This window comes from Elephantulus edwardii, unplaced genomic scaffold, assembly GCF_000299155.1.
Source record: "Elephantulus edwardii isolate Elephantulus edwardi_28Jun2011 unplaced genomic scaffold, EleEdw1.0 scaffold00263, whole genome shotgun sequence".
Classification (NCBI taxonomy): domain Eukaryota; kingdom Metazoa; phylum Chordata; class Mammalia; order Macroscelidea; family Macroscelididae; genus Elephantulus; species Elephantulus edwardii.
In genome coordinates, this window is record NW_006400013.1 from 1,341,865 (window position 1) to 1,365,423 (window position 23,559).

A 23,559-nucleotide genomic window follows, 5' to 3' on the forward strand; every position below is an offset into this window, starting at 1 on the left:
GGCCTCTCCCACCGCAGCCCGCTCTCCTGCCCGCCGCCGCCCCGCGCCATGGCCGGGAGTAGCTCGCTGGAGGCCGTTCGGAGGAAGATCCGGAGCCTGCAGGAGCAGGCGGACGCCGCCGAGGAGCGCGCGGGCAGCTTGCAGCGCGAACTGGACCAGGAGAGAAAGCTGAGGGAGACCGTAAGGGACCCACCCATCACCCCTTGGAAGGTGCCCCCTCTCCCGTTAGCCCCGCTGCGCCCAGCGAGGACCGCCAGGAACCCACCTGTCCCCGCCCCCATGCCACAGAGGCGCACCTGTCGCACCTGGGCCAGCTGGCCTGGGCATCGGAGGAGGGGCCTAGACCTTCCATCCCCATGGTCTAAAGTAAAGGCGCCAAGGGGAAGCAGCAGTTTCCCGGGAAAGGGCTGTTAATGGGGTGGTGGCTTACCGTCCCAGCCTTGGGTTCCCAGGGATGTGCAAGTCGCATTTGGCACGAGTTAGTCTGAGCGTGGGAAGGGGTGAGGTCCCTCCGTTTGGAAATCCTTTCCTTTGGGAAACGACAGGACACTGACAAGCCATCTACGAGGACGTGCTGAAGTTTAGGGCCTGGGGATGCTAAGCTGCCTTCCTTCCCCGTCGACCCTGTGGTTTCCTGGAAGCCCATCTCCCTGGAGTATTTGAGGCGTTGACAGAGCCTGGTTGCAATGGGAGAACTGTATAGGATGCAGCCCTTTTCTTAACCATCTGCCTCCCAAATTCTTTTGTACAGATAGATATTCTTTGTTACTGAATCTTTGAGAAAGTTGACCCTGAGTCAACAGTTACTGGATGTATTCTACTCGCTTCTCCTCTCCCCTGTTGAATGTCTTCTGCCTGGTTTCCTTCCTTGCTCCTAAGGCTCCTGTATCAGGAACTGTTTCAGAAGCAGTTTAAAAGTATTGGTAATGTGTTTATTGTATGTGTGTTTTAAATCAGGATATTTAAACATCTTGGTTATTTTATAACAAGTGATAATGTCACATCCAGCTGTGCTTGATACTTGGGGCTCTTGTGAGTTGAGTAAATGGTTTTGTGTAAATAAAGTTTGTGATGGCACTAGCGCTAGCCAGAGAAACTCAGAGATCTGTTTTGCATGGAATATACCACTTCTCTTCAGAGGAAGGCCTGACTGGAGCAAGTTTTGGACACAGTACAGACAGGAATAAGGAACTTGATAAGGCAAACGATAATTTTCCATATTTGCTTTAGGAGACAAGTCACCCTAGAGCTGAGCGGCTGTCTCTGCTCTTGGCTGGATGATAAATTAATTCTGAGTACCTCTCTGGCTGCCTAATAGGCTGCCTTTGAATTCTGAAAACTAATAGAACATAATGGATAAGAACAGGAACTCTGGACTCTGCCAAAATGTAAATCCTGGCTCCACTGCTTACTAGCTTTGAGACTTTGGGCAAGTTACTTAACTTCTCTGCCTCTGGCCTCTAACTTTTTAGAATATGGCCCTTCGTAGTACCTACCTGCCTAAGGTGTAAAGCAGTTAGTATGTGTAGGGGGGGTACAGTGATACTGTATATGTCAGCTCTTACAAAAACTTGGCATCCCTGCTTTGTGAAAGGTGCTGAAAATGGTCTGCTCGTTTCACCAACTCCTCCTTAAAATACTGCACTTAAAGAGCTCTCAATCAGTAACTTTTCTTTTGGCAACTTGAGTGGAGAGAGGAAGTGGGCAGATTAGAAAGTGTTTGATGGTTGAAGTGATATTAGTGGAGTCAGGAAAACTCCCCTCACCTAAGGGTGTGTGTGTGTGACCTTTTACAAAACCACATCACTGTCATTGAGTCAGTTCTCACTCACAGTGACCCCTGGGACAGAGTCAAACTGCCCAGAACACACTGTTTGATCTTTCTCCCATGGAATAGCTGGTGGGTGCGAACTACTGGCCTTTTGGCTAGCAGCCAGATGCGTTAACCTCTGAACCTTGAGGGCTCCTATGACCCTATCTAGGGGAACCTTTTATGGACTCCTGGCATAGTGATTGATGTTAGGTGCAGAAAGATAAACGTTATGGAATGTGCATGACTTTTATACTCACCTTCTATTTCGTACAGCAGTTTTATAACCCTGGTCTTCCTGCACCATTGGCTCAAGACAATGCTTTCATTCTTTTCCAAAGCTTAAGTTACAAGCAATTTAGATCGTTTCTTTTTTAAAATGTAACTTTTGGAAGCTGTCTAATTGGATGATTGATTGCAGAACTTTGTATTATTCCAACAGTTGAGGACTGGGTCAAGCCACCAAAGAGAGATTTCCCCATTCAAGGCTTTTTCCTAACTTCTGAAACAGGAATTTAAAGGTGGCTAATAATAAGACTGTTCCTTGGTAGTTGGAGTTTCAGCTTGAGTTATGACTTGAGCTAGCAGTAACAGTTTCTCTTGGCAGCAGAGATAAAGGTTTAGTGACAAACTTAGGAGCCACTGCAAAAAAAGTCGTTGACTGTCGAGTTGGCCCTCAGTTCAGACAGTCTCAGATGTCCAGACGGGCTGTAGTTAATAGAGCTATTAAACAAGTACTTACCTCCAGAAAAAAGCAGCCATCCCTCATTTCCTCCTGAGCACTTTCTCCAAGGTGTGTGGGCCCTTCAGGAGGTGGAATGAGGCTGCTTTGCCCAGTGCAGCGGTTGATTCTAGGTCTTGTGACCCACTTGGCTTTGTTTGTCTTGTGTCATTGTTGGGGTTTTTTTTTTTTTTGGTTTTTAAGATAGCAGGAAGAAACCACCTGTTTCTGGATTTGTTGTTGTGAAGCGCATAATGACTCATAGCGACCCTTTAGGACACAGGAAAGTTTCCTATTGGAGAACAGATCACTAAGCCTTTTATTCCTGCCAAGCAGGTTAAAAGAAAAAAAAAAGGTGGGTGAGTTCAAACTGCCAATCTTTCAGTTAAGCCAAGCACTTAGTCATTGCACCACCAGACCCCTTCCTTTGTGGCTGGTTTCCAGCAAACAAGAATTAGTATCACAGCCAGGAGGACTGTAATTGATGGTTGTGTGAAATCATTGGGAACTAACCAATTTGCAAACCTGCCTGGCCTTTTGTCTTCTTGGAGGTGGCCAGTGTTCCTGGGACCAGGAACTGAGGGTGTGTTCTCTGTCCCCATTGACACTCCCTTCCAGGGAGGCTGTAACTGGAATGTATGTACACGCTCCCTTTCCACTTTGCTGTGGTGGCAAGGCAAAGGCACCACAATGCCCTGTTCATGCCCGTCCTCCCTCATTACACAAATATGTCTCATAAATTACAGGCTTTGGCACAGATAGAGAAGGTTGTGTTTATCTGTTATCCATGGGAATGCCCCTCAATGTCATCAGTGGGTTCTCTCCCCCTTTCCTCACCATATAAGGACACAAGTATCTTTCGGCTGTAGTCCCCTGGCCTTTCTAGCAAGCCAGCTGAAACCTCAGTCGAACTACCGTTTGCATAAAATAAAAAGGCCTGACCTTTGGTCATTCTCTGCCCTACCCTGCCAGGTGAAACCTTACAGAGGATCTTTTAGGATCACCTATTACACTCTGATCACTATTTCTTCGTCATAATCTTAACTGGAATATGGGGAGTGGGTTTCTCTGTAAGTGTATGTGTGTGTGAGGGAGAAAGAAAGCCATTGCTATTTTTAACCTTTTATTTGCATTGGCTAACCCATCTGGCTTTCATAAGAATCTAGGCCTTGAGAGATTTTTTTTCCCCCTGAATTTGATTTGGAGAAATATCTTGCTCTACTGGGGCTGACGGCATGCCTGTGTTTTCTGTATACCGACTGGAATCAATTCGATTCTGCCTCAGTAACCTTGCCAGACAATAGCGTTTCCAGTAGGGTTTCTAAGGCTGTCTTCTTTATGGGAGCATACGGCCGCATCTTTCTACCCAAAAGTTACCAGTGAGTTTAGACCACTCACCTCTCAGCAGATGAGTTCTTTAATGCGTGTTCCACCAGGGCCCCTTTGCTCTCTGTATCTATCTCTCCCTGAATGCTGTGACATCGGAACCAACTTACAGTCGACCCTCAAGTGGAGTTTCAGAGGCTGTAAATCACAAGGAAGAGATAGCCCGTCTTTCTCCCCGGGAACGGCTGATTGATTTGAACCTTCTACCTTTGTGTTGGCAGCACAACTCCTTACCCACTGAGCCACAGCACTCCTTTGTTTTCTGTAGAGGTCGGGGGCAGGCAGGAGTGGTGGGTGCCTCCTGAGTGTGGGGCACTAGGTGGTGGACTAACATAGATCTCAGAAAGACATTGGTAACCTTTACTACACAGGAGTCTTTTTCTGAGAAGTTCATTACATACTGGGACACAATAGCACTTTTGAACGAAGCTAAACAAGCCTCGCGAACTGAAAGACTCAGCTGGCACCATCAACACATGGGCCGTTGTTAGAGGAAAGCTAACCCAGTCCACAAAGGGTCATTTACATGCCTAGAAATCGTTTGCATCTGGGGTCTTGACCCACCCCAAATGCCTGGGTGTTTATATCTGTTTTCAAATAACAGATGGCCATGTGGCGAAGGGCTGTTCCTAACAGAGCCAACGGCAGGTACTTAAGACGATCCAGGTGCTGTGAGCACAGGAACATTAGGACATAGCTAAATAGACCTTACGGGCCTCTGGTGACCTTGTAAAGAGTTGACACTAATCCACAGGCAGTTGGTTCGAATCCACCAGATACTCTGAGGGGAGAAGATTGGCAGTCTCCTCTGTGTACTTTGCAGCCTCTGAAAACTCCTGGAAGGTCATGCTCTGGGTTGGTTCTGACTTGAAGGTGGACAACATCATTATCTTTTAGTGGGTTGTTTGTGGGGTTTTTTTAATGGTGCTTTTAGCTTTATTGTTATTGTTACATGCCCTCAGCAAACCTTCGAGCAACAGCTTGAATCCTACCCTATCCAGAGCCAGCCTCACGGTCTCTAACATACATGATCGCATTGCCACAGTCACTGAGTCAATCCATCTCCTCAGGGTCTTCCTCTCCTACACTGACCCTCCACCCTTCCAAGCATGATGTCCTTCTCCAAGGACTGGTCCCTCCTGGCAGCATATCCAGCCTTAATTTCAAAAAGGATGGGTGACGCATGTAGTGGATGGCAGCACCATCGGTCTTCTCCTTGGCCTGGTGAGGTTCAGTCCCTGAAGGCCTTTCTGAAATAAGGAGGTTTAGGGAAGGCAGGGAGGCAGAGAACCTTTCTCTCTGACATCAGCGGAGAGAAAAGAGTCCAGGAGTCAGAGAGCTGCCAAATCTGACTCTGGTGTGATGTTCCGGGAGACTGTGACAAGAAGCAGAGAGAGCCAGCTCACTGAAGCCAAAAGCCTTGGATTCTCGTCCTGCCTCCCTCTGACCAGCTGTGTGACCGTGCATGCTTTAGCACTGTGGGTCCAAGGTCCCGCCCTGTTCTTTTCTCTTTCGAAGGAAGAGCTAGAGAAGTAGTTCCCACAGGATTTGCCAGCTTCTTGGGGTGGGATTAGGGGAATGGGTTGCTTATTTATGATTCAGATTCCTCTGCCGCCCTTCTTCACCTCCTCAAGTCCCTAGGGAGAGGACCCGTGCGTTTGTGTTTTTGATAAACATCCCTTAGTTGATTTTGACGCTGGCAGGTTATGGGAACTGCTGGGGTGAATGGTGCTAGGGACCCTTTCCAGTAGCAATCTGTAGCAACTCCTCAGAAAGGGCCACCTGCCCCAGGTCACCCTTCATGTGCCTGGCCTGCCGTCTTGGCTCCTAGAAACAAATGTCCCATTGGAACCAAAGGCCATGCTGGCTGATACTCCTGTAGAACCTGATCCTGAAGTTTGAGAGGTCTGAGGGTCACCAGTGTGCTTCTTTGGGAAGGATGGGCTACATTTGTATAGCGGCCTTCTACTGAACGTCAAGAGTTAAGGAAAGAAGGGTTAAAGTGGGGGCTACTGGAGGAGAGGACTTTTCAGGTGGGGAACACTCTGCAGAGGCAGGCATAAAATGGGGTGCACTGGCCCAGCTGTGCGGGTGCTGGAGATGAACTAGACTTCATCTGTGTGTTTCTCTGTGACATGACCAGTGGTCTTCTGGTGAACCCAGAGTCCTGAGATGCCCACGTCTGAAGGAAAATGTTGACATGTCACAGTGGGTCACAGCACTTTAACGAAGATACCAGTCTTCATCCCTAAAAGAAAAGGAAACTGTCTGATGCCTAATTTAGACAGAGTTTTGAGGGATTTTGTTTGGTTTTGTGTGTTGATGGTGGTAGGGGAGGGTGGACTTGTTTTTCCTCTGCTTCTAAAAGGATTAGAATTTTACTGGAAATGAAAACTATAGAAAAGTGATGAAACAACCCTAAATTATACCCTGCAATGTATCCGTCCCTTCAGCTTTCTTTAAAAAAAACAAAACAAAACACCAGATCCCATGATTTTTTAAAAGCTGGCTTCCTGCACTTAAATTTGTTCTCCCTCTGGCCTTCACCTCTCCTCAAAAACAGACAGCCTAAAAAACATTATCTGCCACTCAGACATCTTGGGCCCAGTTCCTGGCTGTGAACTGATAATGATTGACTTTGTGAGCAGGCCGGGCTGCTGGGCTGTGAAAGTCTCAGGTTGTTTCATTTTGCTGCTCCCTCCTTCACATTTCCCGGGCACCAAGCAATCACTACATAATTACCATTTGTCAAGATAAAATATTTTTGTAGAGTCCTTGTTGGGGGATGCCCTAGTCCCTTCCCTTCCCTTCCCCTGATAACTCAGGGTGTTAAAAACCTAGAAGAGCGAAATGTTCTCATCACTCCTTGGAGCGGAGGGCAAAGTCACACGGTCGCAGCCACTCCCTCACTTCATGTGCATTTGAAACTGTACCTTGCGTGCATGTGTGGAGAAATTGCATTTGTTTAAATTAGGTTAGTTTTGCACTTTTACTCAACAGGCCTGTGTTAGCGGTGACCCTGTGGATACCAGAGCGCTGCCAGGTCTTGCTCTATGTCGCAGCCTCTGGCCATCATTACACTCACTGTGTCAGTCCGTCTCATGGCGTGTCTTCTCCACTTTCTGGAGTAGGATGCTGTTCTCTAGGGACTGTCCCCTCCTGATGATGAACCTAAAAAAAGTGAAATAACCATTCTTCTAAGGAGCATTCTGGCTGCATTTCTGCCAAGACAGATTTGTTTATTGAGCCCATATTCCATGCAACATGCGGTGGGTTTTGTGCTTCAGAAGCTTACAGTTTAGTCAAGATGACAGGATGTATATAGAGAACAAGCATGAATCCCTAAATATGTATTATAATGTTTAGAAAACTCCCAAGTGCCCTGAAAACCCACTGCCCCTTGCTAAACATAGATTGAAGAGTGGATGAGGATGAGGAAATGGTAGCCAATTAGTAAATTCCGTCTTTCACATCCATGCATACATATTTAGAGGCCGCCAATTGTGTGTGTATGTTACACTGTGGTCAGTGCTGAAGCTGCTAGAAGCAGAGGTTGCCAGCAGTAGGCAATCATTGAATTGCCAAGAAAGGAACAACCTATTTCAGAGATAGAAATACCAAATAAAAAATCCTTTCTGCATTGGTTTTCTCCTAGGCAGTTTGATACTTTTGTTGTAGCAACCTTAACCTGTAAGAAGCTACATTGAATTCATAATAAAAAGACATGGGAAATTTGTTTTGGCTGTGTTCCCCCGGTAACAAAGTAGAGACAATGAAGTAGATTTTGTTATGTGTCTATACAGTATATATTTAGAACCAAAGAACTTTAAAACTTCTTTTATAAGGCTCCTTGGAGAAAGGAGCGAGGAGAATGGACCTGTTCTGCACTTGTCTCTCTCTCATGTGGTTGATCCCTGGGTAAGTCTTGTGGTCTCTGTCCACACCTCAGGCCACTGTGAATAAAGGGGCTCTAATTAAGCTCTCATTTAGAAAGTAAGGTCAGTTTGTTGAAATCTGGAAGTAAGGAACCAAGTGAGAGAGCATTTGCTAACTGACATGGTCCATCGGCCCAGTGAGAGTTAGGTCTGTGGGTTTGTATACACACATACACTGTGTAAATCAGTGTGTAGATGTCTGAGACAGCCAGGGTTGTTGAGGGTTTGCAGTGTACTTAGAGCTAGCTCTCCCCCCCCCCCCCCAAGGCCCAGGCTTCCTGTCTGAAATGAGTGTTTGAGTCTCAGCCACTTCCTGAAGGCACCACCCTCACTTTCTCTCCAACCCTGAAATGCTTTTCACTCTCTGCCTAGGCTGAAGCTGACGTCGCTTCTCTGAACAGACGCATCCAGCTGGTTGAGGAAGAGTTGGATCGTGCTCAGGAGCGTCTGGCAACAGCTTTGCAGAAGCTGGAAGAGGCTGAGAAGGCAGCAGATGAGAGTGAGAGGTAAAGACGTCTTATGCAGCCCATGCTTTAGCACAAGCCTTCCTTCCTCGTGGGCCCATAGGGCTTCTCTGAACTCTGAGGTCTGTGCATTTCACAGTCCTTTGGTGGGATCATTTCCTCACTTGGCTGCAGGTATAGGCTTTAATGGCTTGGTTTATTTAACATTAATGGGCTATCTACAATACACAAGCACTTTTCTGAGTTCCAGGGTTAACATAGAAGAAAAAGACCCTGTTCCTGCCTTCACTGAACTCACCATCCAGGAAGACAGACATGTACTCAAGAAATTCCAAGGAGGCATGTTGGTTTTCTCAGTCCTGCGGACCACAGACAGTTCTGCTTTGATATTTTTAGTGCACCGACAAAGCGAATGCCTTATATAAATCAACTGTGGGCTGCCAGATGTTGAATCACCTAACAGGTAGAAAGCACAGATAAAGCGAATATGCTCTGCAGAAGTTAATTGTTGGAGCTATGGTGACCTAGTAGCAGGAAGCTGCACTGCAATCCCAGAGGTGCACGGTTCGAATCCACCAGATGCTCTACTGGAGTAATCTCCTGTACCAGTCAGATCCGATTTGACGGTACACACACAAAAACAATAATATATAAAAAGTTAATTGTTTGGGACTTAACTGTAGGTAAGACACATGTGAATACAATCAGGTATACCCATGCCAGGCTGTAGCCCCCACTATAACCTGGTTCTCCCTTATTCTTTGCTCCAAGATTCAGCTTTGTGATAGTAGAGGGGGACTGTGGCTTAGACAGGGCTGCATGTCTCATTCTAGAAGATGTCTTCTGTTCTATTCCACTGTTCCTGTTAATGGATGTGGCATATTGCATAAAATCACTCCATTGGAGACTCCATGGGACTAGAGAGGGTTGTGCTTGAGATATGGCATAGAGTTCTGAACACTGAAGCTTATCTCTGTGAGTGCTTTGTGTGACCGGGGCAGGTGAGCACAGGCAGCCATCTGGACCATTTGTTCTCACCTGCTTCCATGTACAGATACTTTCAGGTTTAGGATTAAAGATGCCTTTCACGTCTTCAGCTTACTGTTCATTCTTGCTTATCGTTTCTTCTCTAACTGTGGGTTTTACAGTGCTTTAAGATGACTGGTCCTTTCTTCCGCCATACACACGACAGTGGTTTTGTGGCTCAGTCGTGCCTGACATACAGTTGCTGGTGAATCTAGCAGGCAGTGTGGTAATGATGAACTTTTGGAATAGAAGAGAGGTTAGAGACCAATTAGGACAAAACCTATGGTTTTACAAATGAGAGACTTGGAGGGCTCGGAGCCTGGAGTGGCCAGCCAAAGTGCCACAGCTAATTTGTGACTCATCCAAGGCCAGAATTTGGGTCTCCCAAGATACATTCTAGTTCTTCATCAAGGATCAGTGATTTCCTTATCTTACTGCCCACTTACATTTTGGTAATTCAGTCCTATTTTTAACATGACTTACACATTTATAACATTTCACAGCTTATCCCACATTTCCTGAAACATACTACCCACGGAAAACCCCAGTGCCATGAGTCTGTTCCGTCTCATGGCAACCCTCTGTTGGATTTCCAAGGCTGTAAAGCTTTACGGGGGGAGACTGACCTTCTTTCTGCTGAGCAGTTGCTGATGGGTGGCTTTCTGTAGCCTGGCACTACACCACCACCCAACTCATTGCCAGGTGGAACCAACATGCCAGGTGACCCTTCATCACGTGTTCAGAGGCTGTAAACTGCATGGGAGATGATTTCTCCAGAGAACAACTGGTGGACTCAAACTGCCTAGCCTCTTACCGCAAAACACCAGAACTTTCTACTAATGCAGGAGAACCCTCTAATATATGCAATTGAGAAGAACCCATCAACCTTGCCTCTCAGTGCCTGTTTTATGAACTTGTCCATTAAGAGCAAAACTCGGTTTCTTTTCTAAAGTATTAAGTTGAACCATACAAAGTTTCGCTTTTTGCCCACCTGAAATGGTCACATGCCAGCAATTTCATGTGATTGATCTAATATATATCTATATATCTAAATATATAAAATTAGATCAATCACATGAAATTGCTCATAGTTGTCAGAAAAGTGGTCCATGAAGATGAATATGCTTGTGTTTTAGCCTTAGTCCATTTTCAGGATGTAGTTCCCACCAGGAAAGGGCAGCGATCCCAGGATTTGTTTAGTAAGCAGAGCACATTGATTTTTCTCCCCTGCTTCCATATCTTACTGACTCATATGGGACCCTCACATGCTGCCTCTCATTAATCATCAGATGCCTGGACACTTTCCCACGTGCCCAGACTGAGATTTCATTCACAGGGAACACAGAGAACTGTGTCTTTTTCCCTGCCTTTAGCGTTGGAAAGTCTTGCTTCATGATTTGGAAAATAAAAGTAGTTCTGTGCTCGCTTTTACTCGGCCAGCCCCACGGAGCCCGCATCCCACCACGGAGCCGTGCGTCCACAAGGTCAGCTCTAAACCTTGGCATTTCCTGCTTGTCCTGTTTTTCAGAGGCATGAAAGTCATTGAGAGCCGAGCCCAAAAGGATGAGGAAAAAATGGAAATTCAGGAGATCCAACTCAAAGAGGCCAAGCACATTGCTGAAGATGCCGACCGCAAGTATGAAGAGGTCAGTTCCTTGGGGCCCAACACCTCATGGGTGCCCCTCCAGTGACCCTGGGACAGCTAAGGAGTAATGCACAGTCTCGCATTCCTGAGAGAGGCACTCAACTTCCTTGGTCAAAATCGGTGATTTGGGGAACCAGAGTTTCCTTTGCCTCCCACCCACTGCTGCCCCTCCATCAGGTGTCCAAGGCTGAAAATCTTCATGGGAGGAGACTTCCTCATCTTTCTCCCAGAGCCGCTGGTGAATTTGAACCACCAGGCTTTCCATTAGCAGTCCAGTACATAATGCACTGTGCCCCCAGGGTCCCTTTTTTTGCCTGTAAGAAACAGTTTTTACTTGACCCTGTTAAGGACTCCTAGACCTGTCATGGAGCCAGTCAGTAACACTGAGAAAGACCAGCGAGCACTCCCCCTGCCCCCAGCAGAGGCAGGACAAAAGAGTTTGGGCCAGGAGAAGGGAAAGTTGGGACTTTTGTGTCTGGTGAAAGGAGATTCTCCACTGCTGTGGGGCAATAGTTCATTTTCCATCTGTCCTTCAGGATGAGAGAGTCCTGTTATCAACACAGGCTGATGGGTGAATCAGCTCCGAGGTGTGTTGCCATCAGAACAGCCTCCTCTGGAATCAGAGCCAGTGTTGAGGCTTCAGTTTTTTCTTTGTTCAGTGACCCTCCATGAGCGTTGCCCCTAGCACCACCAGCATCATGTCCTAGATTATCATGGGTCTACTCTGTGAACGGCTGTAGAGGATCGCTTCTCTTCTCTGGTGCTTTCCTCCCCAGAACATCTGCCTTCTCATCAGTTTGTCTTACGTTAGCTTCTGTGGCTGTTCTGTCAGCATTTCTAACCTCCTCTGCACATGGGAGGCTGATGAACCGAGTTCCAAATTGATCTCATTTTCTCACTGTTATTTCCAGCACCACCCAGCCCACCTTTTCAGCTTAACGTGCACCATGAGCACACCAAGTCTTATGCTGCTCATTTTGGGAGAAGGTGGATTTCCTATCTGACCGCCCTCTTTTTACACTCTGGTCTGCTGGTGGTGTCATTATGCAGACTCAACCTGAGTTAGTCAGGCTTAAAATGAAGACTATCCAGTCCTCACCATTCTGGGTCTTCAAGTGGAAACTCACTGTTCCCTCTCTGTCAGCGGCGTGTGGCAGGGTGTGGCTTCTCTCCAGTCCACAGGAAGGAGAAACTTCTTGTTTGTAGATGAGCACCCGCAGGGACTGATGGGTCTGCTCCCCGCCTCTTGCCACCACTCCCAAAACTTACAAGCCCCCTGGCATGTGTCTTGTGTTTGTCCTGCTGCAGGTGGCCCGTAAGCTGGTCATCATTGAGAGTGACCTGGAGCGTGCAGAGGAGCGGGCCGAGCTCTCAGAAGGGTAAGCAGGCCTGGCGCCAGGAGGCTGTGTGGGGGGTGCTGCAAAGCCGTGTGACTAAACAGCATGACCTTCTGGCAGCTGCACCTGTACCTCTGTTTCGGCTCCAGGCTCCTCATGTGCTCATTTAACTCAGATGAGCCGCGAGTGTGGACCGTGGAAGACTCGTGTGGGGTTGTCTGTGTGTGAATGTGTGTGCCACTGCATGCCTTACCTGCACACTGATTTTGTGAATGGCCTTGTGCATTTCCTGTGTCCACTAACAGCCAAGTCCGACAGCTGGAAGAACAATTAAGAATAATGGATCAGACCTTGAAAGCATTAATGGCTGCAGAGGATAAGGTACTGATGGCTCACGTGTGATTTTTAGGTTTAACCGCAACTGAGGCGTCTTTCAGCTTCTAGTCCGTTTGCTCGTCCATTGGTACAATGACTACACCTTCACTGCACCCTCTGCTGTCTCGTATCTTGCTTTAAATGCTTCCTTTTGGTCCTTTGGGTTTTGTTTTTTTTTTTCCTTCATAACACTCCTCCGTGCAGCCACAAAAGAAGCCAAATTGTCACACTTCCGAGTTGTTGGATTCTGTCACCCTGCCTTCCCACTGTTGCAAGGTTGGGGGCCAGTGTCCATGCGAAATTGAGCATGTTAATGGCTGGTGATTTGGCTACTTTAAGGCAGCCTTTCGTCTCTAGGACTCAATTTTCCTTTTTTCCCACCCCCCTCTTCCTTTTTCTCTCCTCCTACCTTTGGCTTGTCTTCCACTCTTTCTACCTCTGGTCGAAAACATTAGCAAATGTGCCGAGCTTGAAGAGGAATTGAAAACTGTGACGAACAACTTGAAGTCACTGGAGGCTCAGGCTGAGAAGGTAGGCCAGGAGCATGGTGTGGGGGACAAAAGGCACCTTTTAAAAGCTGCTCAAAAGAGCCCACGTTTTCCTCTTCTGAGACCCTGCAGATGACGGCAACAGACCAGTAGGCATTTTGGTAAACAGTAGTTTTTTGATGGTGCTAAATAACAGATTTTTTTTTAATAGTTTATTTTTCATGTGGTGTGTAAGTCATCTGCAACAATTTAATTTAGACCAAGCGCCAAGTAACTGCGTTATCTTGTTCCTCTCCCATGTAAAACAATAGGCAAGAAAACAGAATGCATTGTAGCCAGCCATTTAATATTAGAGGTTCCATTACCGCCTAAGAGATCTTTAACATCTGTTGGCTGGGACTGGTGCTCTCTTTGTCTGAGAAGACGTGAGCGTAGCATGCACGGCAGCCTGACATCTGGAATGCTCTTTCTCATTACAGTACTCACAGAAGGAAGACAAGTACGAGGAGGAGATCAAGGTCCTTTCTGACAAGCTCAAGGAGGTAATATGAAGAGCGAGTGGTTTGGAGATAAAGTCAGCTATGTTGTAAATGAGCTGGTTTTCATGGAAGTGGCCAGGGCTCTTCCTTTAAAGTGGAGATGATTCAAGTCAAAAGCATTCAAAGGTTATCTCTGAACTAATGTCCTGTGCTCTCCACTCTCACTGTCATTGTTGTTGAGTACCATTGAGTAAAAACTGACCCATAGCTGACCCTCCAGCAGGTTTTCAGAGGCAATAAATCAGGAGAGGAGATTGTCCATCCTTCTCCCACAGAGCAGCTGGTGGATTTGAACCACATGCCTTTGGTATGGCAGTGTAGCTCCTTATCACAAGGCCACCAGAGGTCCATTTTCATTCAGTTGTTTCCTTTATACAGTGGGCCCTGAACAGCACACTTTGAACTGCACAGATCCATTTTTATGTGGATTCTTTTTCTTGCAGTGAGCTTTTGCTATTGCTTCTATTATGTATGCTGTCTAAGTTGGAACCGACCCATAACTAACCCTCTAGTGGCTTTTCAGAGGTTGTAAATTATACAGGAGGAGATTGCCCATCTTTCACCCATAGATTTGAACTGTGTGTCTTTGGGTTGGCAGCACAGCTCCTTACCACTAGGCCACCAGAGCACGAATGATGTGACCATCCACTTAAAATGCCACGTGGTGCTACTCATCTCTGCAGCAACACTTGGTCTCCTCAGTAAATGGAGCATTGAAGTAAAAAGTAATTACTGGAGGTTTTAGCCATATTAGGGGCCAATGCCCTTAACCTTCATGTTGTTCAAGGGTCACCTGTACTTTAAAATAGTTACTCGAGTCAATTCAAACTCATGGTGATGCCATATGTGTTGGCAGTAGCATTGTGTCTTATCAGCCTTTCGGTGGCTGAGGTTTCGGTACCTGGTCTCTCTCCCAGTTTTCCCCAAGTGCCCTTGTTTGGGATTGAACCTCTAGCCATTTAGTTAGCAGCCAAGCGCATTAATCTTTTGTGCCACCCAGGAACACCCCCCTTTCCCAAAATATTTACAGCTACTAGAAATACAAAAGCATCCGGTTCTGACTCAAAGCATATTGAACCCTTGCAGGCTGAGACACGGGCTGAGTTTGCAGAGAGGTCAGTCACTAAGCTGGAGAAAAGCATTGATGACTTAGAAGGTAAGATCCTAAGTTTTTTATTTGATCCATGTTGTGGAATATTGGCTGAGCAAACAGAACAATTATACACCCCCAAGTGCATCCATCTCAGTGACTTCTTTGCTCTCGCACATTCCTCCTGCCTGTCCTCTGGAATTTTCTCTCTGTGGCCTTTTCAAACCTGCATCCTCTATTCACCAGGTGACTGGTCAACCAACTGGGCAGGCTTATCTCATTGTGAGCAAGGCGGTTGTAGGTTTGAGAGACTCTTAATTGGTAATTACTCATTTTCAGAATGGTGTGGACTTATTTTTAGACACAATCCATCCTATCCTAGTATCAGTTCAAAGTCATTCATTCTCATGGCAAAATGCCCTATATCCTGAAGCTGAGGAGGCGGTCACTGTGTTTTCAGGTCATGCTTATGCATTTCACTGTTAAACTAGTTTTTATTTTGATAGCACCCACTCCACCTCATGGAAATCCTCAGTGTTGAGTTCCGGGCCTTGTGATGGCTCAGCTTATATATAAGCAGAGGAGCTGAGGGAGGAGGAGACTGGAAGTTGGTTGGTACAGGTAGATAATAACCAAGAGAGTCACAAATGTTTGCAAATCAGTCTGCCAAGATGTGGCAAAATAGGAAGCCTTCAACATTGCCAAATCAAAAATGCAGACTTCACTACACCACCACCATAAACAGAGTGGCTCTCATTGTTTGCTCGGAGTTCTAAACCAGCAGTGGGGCAGACTGGGTGAGAAGGCCACAAGAAATGGATTAAAGACATGGGATGTCAGTGGCCTAGTGAGCGAGACAAGGATTACAGATTGTATTCTCAAATTGTTCTTCCAAACACTGCCCTTGAATATATATTTCCCTCCCACCCACTGTGGATAGCTGCAGGTGGCTGATGACTCCAGTGTGATTAAAATATAACTGTAAAAGAAATGTTTTCTTTGTCATCAAGGCAACACCTTCTCTAGTTGTGTTTAAGGTTTAGCATGGCTTACTGATCTGCCTTACCATATTTGTTATGATTTTCATATTCTTTCTCATTTTATTTTCTAATGGGTTTTGTTCTTTTTCTGTTTTTGTTTTGATTTATTTTAAAAACAAAACGCACGTGCCTCCTGCACTGGCCACCTGCTGCGGCATCAATTCCTTCATGCATTGCCCTTTTCTTGCTGCTGTGTTGGGATGGTATCCATGCCACCCTCCCTCACCCTCCATCTCTCGATCACTCTCCATGTCCTTGCACCTCTGCCTTCCACTTCCTGGTCATAGACGAGCTGTACGCTCAGAAACTGAAGTACAAAGCCATCAGCGAGGAGCTGGACCACGCTCTCAACGACATGACTTCCATGTAAATGTTCATCCACCCTGCCTGCTCACCCGTGCCCTCACGCTAACGCGAGAGACTCGCCACTGCTCCTGCCCTCCCACCATCACCTCCATCTGTGTCCCCCTCTGTTTGTTCTCTTTGGCATAAATTAGCATAGTCAGGGAGGGGATTTGGTTGTGTGAGGGTTTTTTTTAAAAAAAACCACAAACAAATATTCTATTCCTATATAAAGACAAAAATAGATTCAGTCTAACTGTGCAGGTCATTTCCCTTTCAGAATCTGTTTATCATTCCTGAGCTCGATTATTCCTCACCAGCAATGACCTAGAATATGAATGATTTTGAGCACTATCCTTTTTAGGAAATTAATTTGGCTTGAATAAAACTAGAAGATCCTACACAGTTGTGTAGGAGTCTCCGAAGAAATAACAGATTTGGTTTCCTGAGATTTATTAAATACAAAGGGAACTTTTTAGGTAAAAGAAATGTAAATGACAGGAACTTGACAGCAAGGCTCCTTCAAATCTGCGCAGAAGGCAATTGGAATGACCCAGTGTAGCCTTGAGTGTGGTGTAACTGATCATCTCTTCCTTCTAAGAATGAGAAATGAGCCCTCACTTGGGGTGACAAAGTCTAATTTCCTGTGTTTGTGTAGCGGTAATTAAAGTGCTCACAGTAAACATGTACCACAAACTATGTCAAAGAAACTTGAAATTAAACACAGTTTATGGTGTGAGTTTTGGAGCAAATGCCCCCAGTCTGTGCTACTACGGGGCAGTGAGAATTGGAGTAGTCTTGTTTTCATGGACTTGATTTACATACTACTAACCAAATTTGAGCATGGAGCTTATTTTACCTCTGTAAATTCTAACCTGGAATGTTCCACCAAGAGTCCTTTAAATGATATCACATTGAATTCCACTGTGGCTGGAAGTTACCTTTCCAGACCCCCTGTCGCTCCTTTTCACCAGCAGAAAAATAGTAGCTTGAGGAGTGTGGTATGTGCAGACTGCTTCAGATCTCAGAACATCTCCACCCTTGAAATGAAAAAAAGAGTCCCGTAAAGACATTACTGTCACCATGAAAACAAGAGGAGACTCCGCCTTCTCTTCCCTCATTTGTAAATTAGTGGTAGTTCAGATTACCTGTCTGTAAGGTCTTTCCAGGTGCTAAAAAGTGGAGTGACTCTATGGCCAAAACCCACCTAACATCGATTATGATTACATAGTCTAAAAAGTGAGTGCAACTTAAAGAATGTTTTTAAAGTTCTGCTCCTGGATTGTGTTACAATGAACCTGAACCCCAAAGGCCCTGTAGTGAGGCTGGACACCTCCCCTAGGTCAGCCACTCACAGTGTTTGCATGCCTGCTTCTCACCCGTGTTGCAGCCACTGCTCTCCTGTTTGGTTTTTTGGGAGTTGGGTTTTTATTTTCTTTGTTTCATTGTGCGCCTGTTTTCTTTCTCTCCCGCCTTTTATCTTCTCGCAGATAAGTTTCTTTGCTTCACTTCTCCCAAGACTCCTTCATCAAACTGGATGCTCCTCTCTGAGCTGTGCAGCTTGTCTCTCCTCCAGCTGACCCTGCTCATTTCATTTAGCATCCTGCCTTAGGGCCAAGCACATCCTATGCTGTCTATTGTACAGAGGCTCTTCATCTCAGTGTAAAATAAACACGCTGCGGAAGCTACTTCTGTTTGCTATTTTTATTTCTTATTTATTGCCATTTTTGTTTCAGTGCTGAATAAAGCTACCTATCTGCTTCATACATACAAAGGGTTCCTTTCTGGCGCCTGCTTTCTTTTTTTTTCTTCCCCTTTGTTTTTGCCCCCTCTTTCTCATTCTAAAAACTGTTAATGTCAAGAGTGCAAAATCAAGAGTTTATTTCCAAAAAAGTTCCCTGTGGAACTTCTAAGAACTACCCATGTTCTTTCTCAAAGATCTGGTTTCAAAAGTTAGAGAATGTTAGGGATTTGGGGGTTTTAATAGTCTGGGTTGAGAAACATGACGACATAGGGGACTTGGCTTGCTGGAGTTGGAAGGTTGGTTTGCGCTGTGCCTTCCCCATGCCAGAAGTTTTCTTTGGAACGCAGAAGTCTCTATGCGTTAGTCTTTAAATGACCTTGATTGGGAATCAGAGAATGCATAAATGTAGACAAGCTCGCCAGGAACGGCCACAGAACTGCCTCACGTTGTTAGGGACTTAAGTATCTAGAAAGGTGGAAGAGAATTTTGCTTCAACCAGTTTAATGACTGAGCATCCTTTTACAGCACAAAGAAGAGTTAAAATTGTTAAAAGTCGATTTCCTTGTTCAGCCACCTTCATTTGATTGTGAAAATGATATTGTGGGTTTTCTCAGTATGGCCCTGTGCGCAGGAGCAGCGAGCGTCCTTTAGAAGGGGTTGTACATGTGTAATGTTTGAAAGATGTTTTCTTCGTTTGTAGAAACTGGTTAAGTAGAGCCATTAAAAGTGAATTTGATTGTGTTATTCTCTTTCCTGAAGTAGTTGGCAGAATTGTTCAGAATGGTTTATTTGGGCTTCCTTGATTCATTTCACAAGCAGAAACTAAGTGATTTCTTTCCGCCTGAAGAAAACCTCTCATTGAAAAATTAGAACTTAAAAAATGATGTACCTTCTGTTTAATTCCCAGCATTTCTCAACATTGCTAGCTTTCTCCTCTGTTGTAAATGTGAGTCGTCTTTGTTTTTGTATGTGATTTTATTAACCCAAGAGGTTTGCTGTACCACTACACTCAAACACATTTCAGCAAGCCCTGAATATAGTGTCATAGCCACTCTATAAGCTTCAGAGCAGAGAGAATATTTAAGAGAACTGTGAATGAAAATGTTTGAGTGGTGATAAGGATTTTTAATCTGGATAGTTGTCTCCCTTGGAAGATGATATCTCTTATTTGTGCTTGCTTTTGATCATGATCCCTGCCTTGTTCTTTATTAAAATTCACAGTAATAGTAATGTACCCTTCCCTGAGTCACCCTGCATCCCGCCATAGACAGGTCCACTAGTTCTACCGAGCATTCGCTCATTTCATTCAGGAGACATGTCTGGGTTTTTTGAAACCCTGTGTAAGACTTCCATACATTCTGTAAGGCTACAAGAAGAAATGGGAGGCAGATGGATCGGGAAGGCAGATCTGGAATACCCCAAGAATGTGGGTGGACAAGGGGATAAACTAGCAAGGTGAGTTTTAATAAGAAATTATTGGAGCTTGTAGCTGAGAGCGTCAGGCCAGCCTGCTGCTGCCAGAGCCTCAGTTGGACCTAAAGAAGAGCTGTACTGATCTGAGAGGAGCTGACTTCCCAAGTGGACCTCTACCTCTTCTAGTCACCCAACCTGTCAGCTCAGTGGCGGCTGAAGCAGAACATGTCCCAAGCAGGCGATGGTGGGAACAACTGCCATTAAATCAGAATTCACATAGATCTTCTGGGTTCTCAGGGATTTCTCCAGAGTTCTCCTGGTCCATCCTGACCAAACATGAGTTCAGCAAACAGTCCTCCTGCCTGTCCCTGTGTAGTTAGTGCCGCTGTCCTCAGGCCTGGGTCAGGGAGAATACAGTGGGCAGGTGGTACAGAGATGAGCCCAGAGTGTTCTTCGCCATAGTGAGCTGACTACCTGGTGAGAAAGGAGATGAATAAAGCTAATATGAGCTCAAGAAATGGTGTCCGAGTAGAGCTAGTCAGGAATAGAGGGATTGTAGCAGGGTACTTCCTGGGGGAGGTGACATCTGAGCACTTGTTTTAATAGTCATGACATTTGGATGAGCAGAGAGGTTGCAGCAATGGACCTCCCAAGTTAGAAAGCTTACCAGAGCATCATTCCCATATCCAGTCATTGATGAAAGGAAGCTAACACAAGAGTGGCCTACCCTCTAATGTAGGGTTAGAGACTGGACATTCCCCCAGGAGTACGATTGCCAAGTCTTGAAGATCCTGATATATCCAGATCACCACTCTGATCCTAACATGATTCGAAAGAACCAGACATCCTCAAGCTTTTCTTGGGGGTAGGTGCCTGCCTCTTGTCATTTTTAGGGCGTCCATTGTCTCATAGAATTCTTGCTGTGGTTGGCTTACTTGCCATGTAACTGGTCTCCATGTTTATATATAATATTTAGATCACATCACAAGTGACCCAATGGCACATAACAACAATAACATACTATAGCAGGTTTGGAAGCAGGAGTGGCATCCACTTCCTAAACAACATGCCTCCGGAAACTCGGTGAACTTTGATAAATGTCCACAGTTGTAGAGGGAGTCGCTATGAGTCATGCTCGACTCGAAGGCAATCAGCAACACAACAGCATTCACCCTGCAGATAGATGTTGAAGGTTTTGTTCATTTCACACGCATCCATCCGGTGAGCAAATGTGAATGTCATTCTCCTTAAAACCTAAATCCGTAAACATTTTAAGTGAAGGTGAATGCCTGTGTGCTCCTCGAGGCAGGTGGAGCTCACTGGGTCTCAGCCAGATGCAAGTTGAGAATTTCCAGCTGTGTCGTGGTGATGTGGGGGAGCACAAGGAGCTTAGCTGCTTCCTCCTGTGGAAGGAAGCCCCCAACTTTTTCACCATCCCAGGTGGTTTGTAACCAGGGAGGCTTCACAAGAGCACAGGACAGCATTCAGGACACCTGGTGGCCTTCCCCCAGCTGGCTGTTGGTGACAGGGCTTTCCCTGTGGTCCTAGATTCAGGTCACATTTAGTTTGGTGGAATTTTTTGGTTTTCAGCTAGGACAGTTGACTACAGCTCAAGGTTGGGACAAGATCCTGCTTTAGCGCCCTTTTTTTTTCCTTTTTGGCTATTTAAAAAACTTTGAAACCAGTGTCTGGTAGTCATCTACCAAATTTTTCCCTGCACCTCTCAGGCATGCCTGTACTTAATTGGGGCTTCTGAAGAAATCTGAAGCTCAAAGCCAGGGCCTCTGCCTGTTGAATTCCAGTGATGGTTGAGCAGTTTTGTCTGCAAAGACTGGCTTCAGATCCTTCAATTAACATTGTTTTTTGCTGAACGCTGCATCCCTTAGGGAAATCAAGGACATCAGTTGTTGCTCCAAATTTACCTGAAATGTCATTTTCCAGTAGTCCTATTCATAATTCAGTCCTACCAGAAGCAGACCAGCCTTAACTCTGGATCTAATTAAAGGCCATTTATTCCACTGTTTAACTTATTTAAATTTATTTTTTCTCTTGATACTTGTATTCTGTTTAAGTGACTTCAGCAATTAAAAAAAATCTCACACAGGAAGAGGATCCTGCCCCTCTCTTGGTAGGCTGAAATGCAAAGCCCTCCCTCTGTGAGTAGAGATAAAAGGGGTCCTGGGAAGAGGTGGCCAGAGTCCTGGAAAGGGTCGGGCTTTTACCAGGAGGTCACCATCAAGTACAAGCAAGACAGGACGATAATGTGCTGACCTGAGCCCTGCCTCATACTGTCTCCAAGCACCACATTCATCTTCATCCACCAGCGAGTTCTCTCGTAGGGTACAAGATCAGCATTCCTTTTCTCTTTCTCAGACCCTATTGCTCCCTTTTCTCCCCTCCCAACCAAGAGGGAAAACTCTGACACTGTCTAAGTCTACTAGGCCTTCTGTGGTCCAGCCCTCCTGGACACAGGACAGATGACCGTGGGGTAAGAGTATCCTGCTCACCAGTGACATCTCTGTGTCCTCTGTCGACTTTGATGAGTCTGCCTAACCTCTCTGTTCCTTCTGCCTCTTTCTTTCTGCTAACCTGCTTGCTGACCTTCCTGTACAGACCAACTCTACCAGCAACTTGAGCAAAACCGCCGGCTAACTAACGAACTAAAGCTCGCCCTGAATGAGGATTAGGCTTGAGGGTGAAAGAACTTGGGCTGGATTCTAGGAATGGAGCCCATGTGCCAGAAATCTGAGACTGCGTCCCCTTCAACTCCTGGGGCTGAGCACGGTGGCTTCCTGCAACCGTGTAAGCAAAAGGACTCATCAGTTCAAAGGCTGCCCTTGCCTGCAGACCCCTCTTTATAGCTGGAATGATAAAGTTCTCTTTCATTTCAAGAAGAGCTCTGTGCTAATATGCACATATTGTGTGTAATTATGTACAGCACTCAGTTCCGCAAAAGTCAGTCTGCTTGTTTGAACTGAGTAGGTAATGAATATAATGAAGACCACAATATGTTTTTATACCCAGAGAACTAAGAGTCCTGCTTTTAAGTTAAGAAAGCCAAAGCAAAGGTTGTGTATATGATTCATGTGGCATATCCATACCTTTTTAATATCTGGAATACTGTTTCAATGTGCCTCTGCTTGGGTAAAATCGTGTTTGGTAACAGGCGCACATGTCAGAAGTTCCAGGTTGTCTGAAAGAGTTCTAATGGTATCGTTGGGCATTTGGTTGGAAATGTCATGCTGAGAACAGAACACTTAGCAGAATAGTAAGAAAATGTCCTAATGGAGTATATGCATGAACCACGTTCTCATAATCTATCCTTTTCGAAGGAGCAACAGAAATAAATCCTTTGGGACGTCACCCGAAGCCCTATTCATGTCCTCCTTGTCTCCTGTACGGTTATGTTACAGACAGCATAGCTCTTAGAGCCTTTAACTGCTCAGCAATGTCTGCTGTGATTAACGTGTCCAGTTTGTGTAACAGCACTGCCAGCTGTGTTTGGTGTTGCCTCTCCCAGTCCCCACGGGGTGACCGAGTACCAGGCGCAGTCTGTATTTTGTTCTCAGAGCAGATCACCGGGGAGGCTGCCCCTGACCGCTCTGCGATGCCCCACTGCGCCCCTGCATCCTGTGGGTGGTGCCGTCTGCCCCTTCCCTGGGTCCTTGTGTGGAAATGAGCATGCCTAGTTCTAATCATCTCATCCTGTGTTTGTGATTGATGTTTGCTTGCCTGAGTGTACAGACCACCATTGTGTCCAAGCTCAGCTATTCATGACTGACTTTTCTAATCCCACCACAGAGAAAGTGGCTCATGCCAAAGAAGAAAACCTTAGTATGCATCAGATGCTGGATCAGACTTTACTGGAGTTAAACAACATGTGAACACCTCCCTAGCTGGCGACCACATTCTTTTGTTTTATTGTTCTGTTTTGTTTTGTTTTGTTTTTCAACACCTGCTTGCCATGAAAACCCCTTACCATGTTCTTTTTTTTTTTTTTTTAATTTACTCTTACCACTGTCACAGAAACATCCACGGAATATCAGCTAGGTCAGGGGCGGGGAAAACACGCGCGCGCACACACAGGAGTAAACAAACCCACAGCAGGGTGACAAAAGACTTAAATGTGCCATTTCCCAGATTGATGTTGCCACACTTAGTTGAGTTTAGCGACACAGTGTGCGTAGCCAGTCAAATCCTTATG

At 45.7% G+C, this 23,559-nt stretch overlaps 1 protein-coding gene across 14 annotated transcripts in view; it reads left to right on the forward strand.

The window, feature by feature from the left end:
• Nucleotides 1-23,239, forward strand: part of TPM1 (tropomyosin 1 (alpha)) — a 29,901-nt gene extending 6,662 nt beyond the window's left edge. For 3 of the 14 annotated variants that reach the window (XM_006899594.1, XM_006899600.1, XM_006899598.1), the window contains 7 exons: nt 8,225-8,358; nt 10,871-10,988; nt 12,296-12,366; nt 13,155-13,230; nt 13,667-13,729; nt 14,813-14,882; nt 23,157-23,239. In XM_006899594.1, coding sequence (XP_006899656.1) covers nt 8,225-8,358; nt 10,871-10,988; nt 12,296-12,366; nt 13,155-13,230; nt 13,667-13,729; nt 14,813-14,882; nt 23,157-23,239 — 615 coding nt within the window. Of the gene's footprint in view, nt 1-42; nt 181-8,224; nt 8,359-10,870; nt 10,989-12,295; nt 12,367-12,629; nt 12,706-13,154; nt 13,231-13,666; nt 13,730-14,812; nt 14,883-16,143; nt 16,270-17,688; nt 17,887-21,968; nt 22,043-23,156 lie in introns of those variants that run through there. The other 11 variants (XM_006899599.1, XM_006899596.1, XM_006899595.1 and 8 more) reach the window with 10 other exon arrangements.
• The last annotated feature ends 320 nt before the right edge of the window (nt 23,240-23,559 follow it).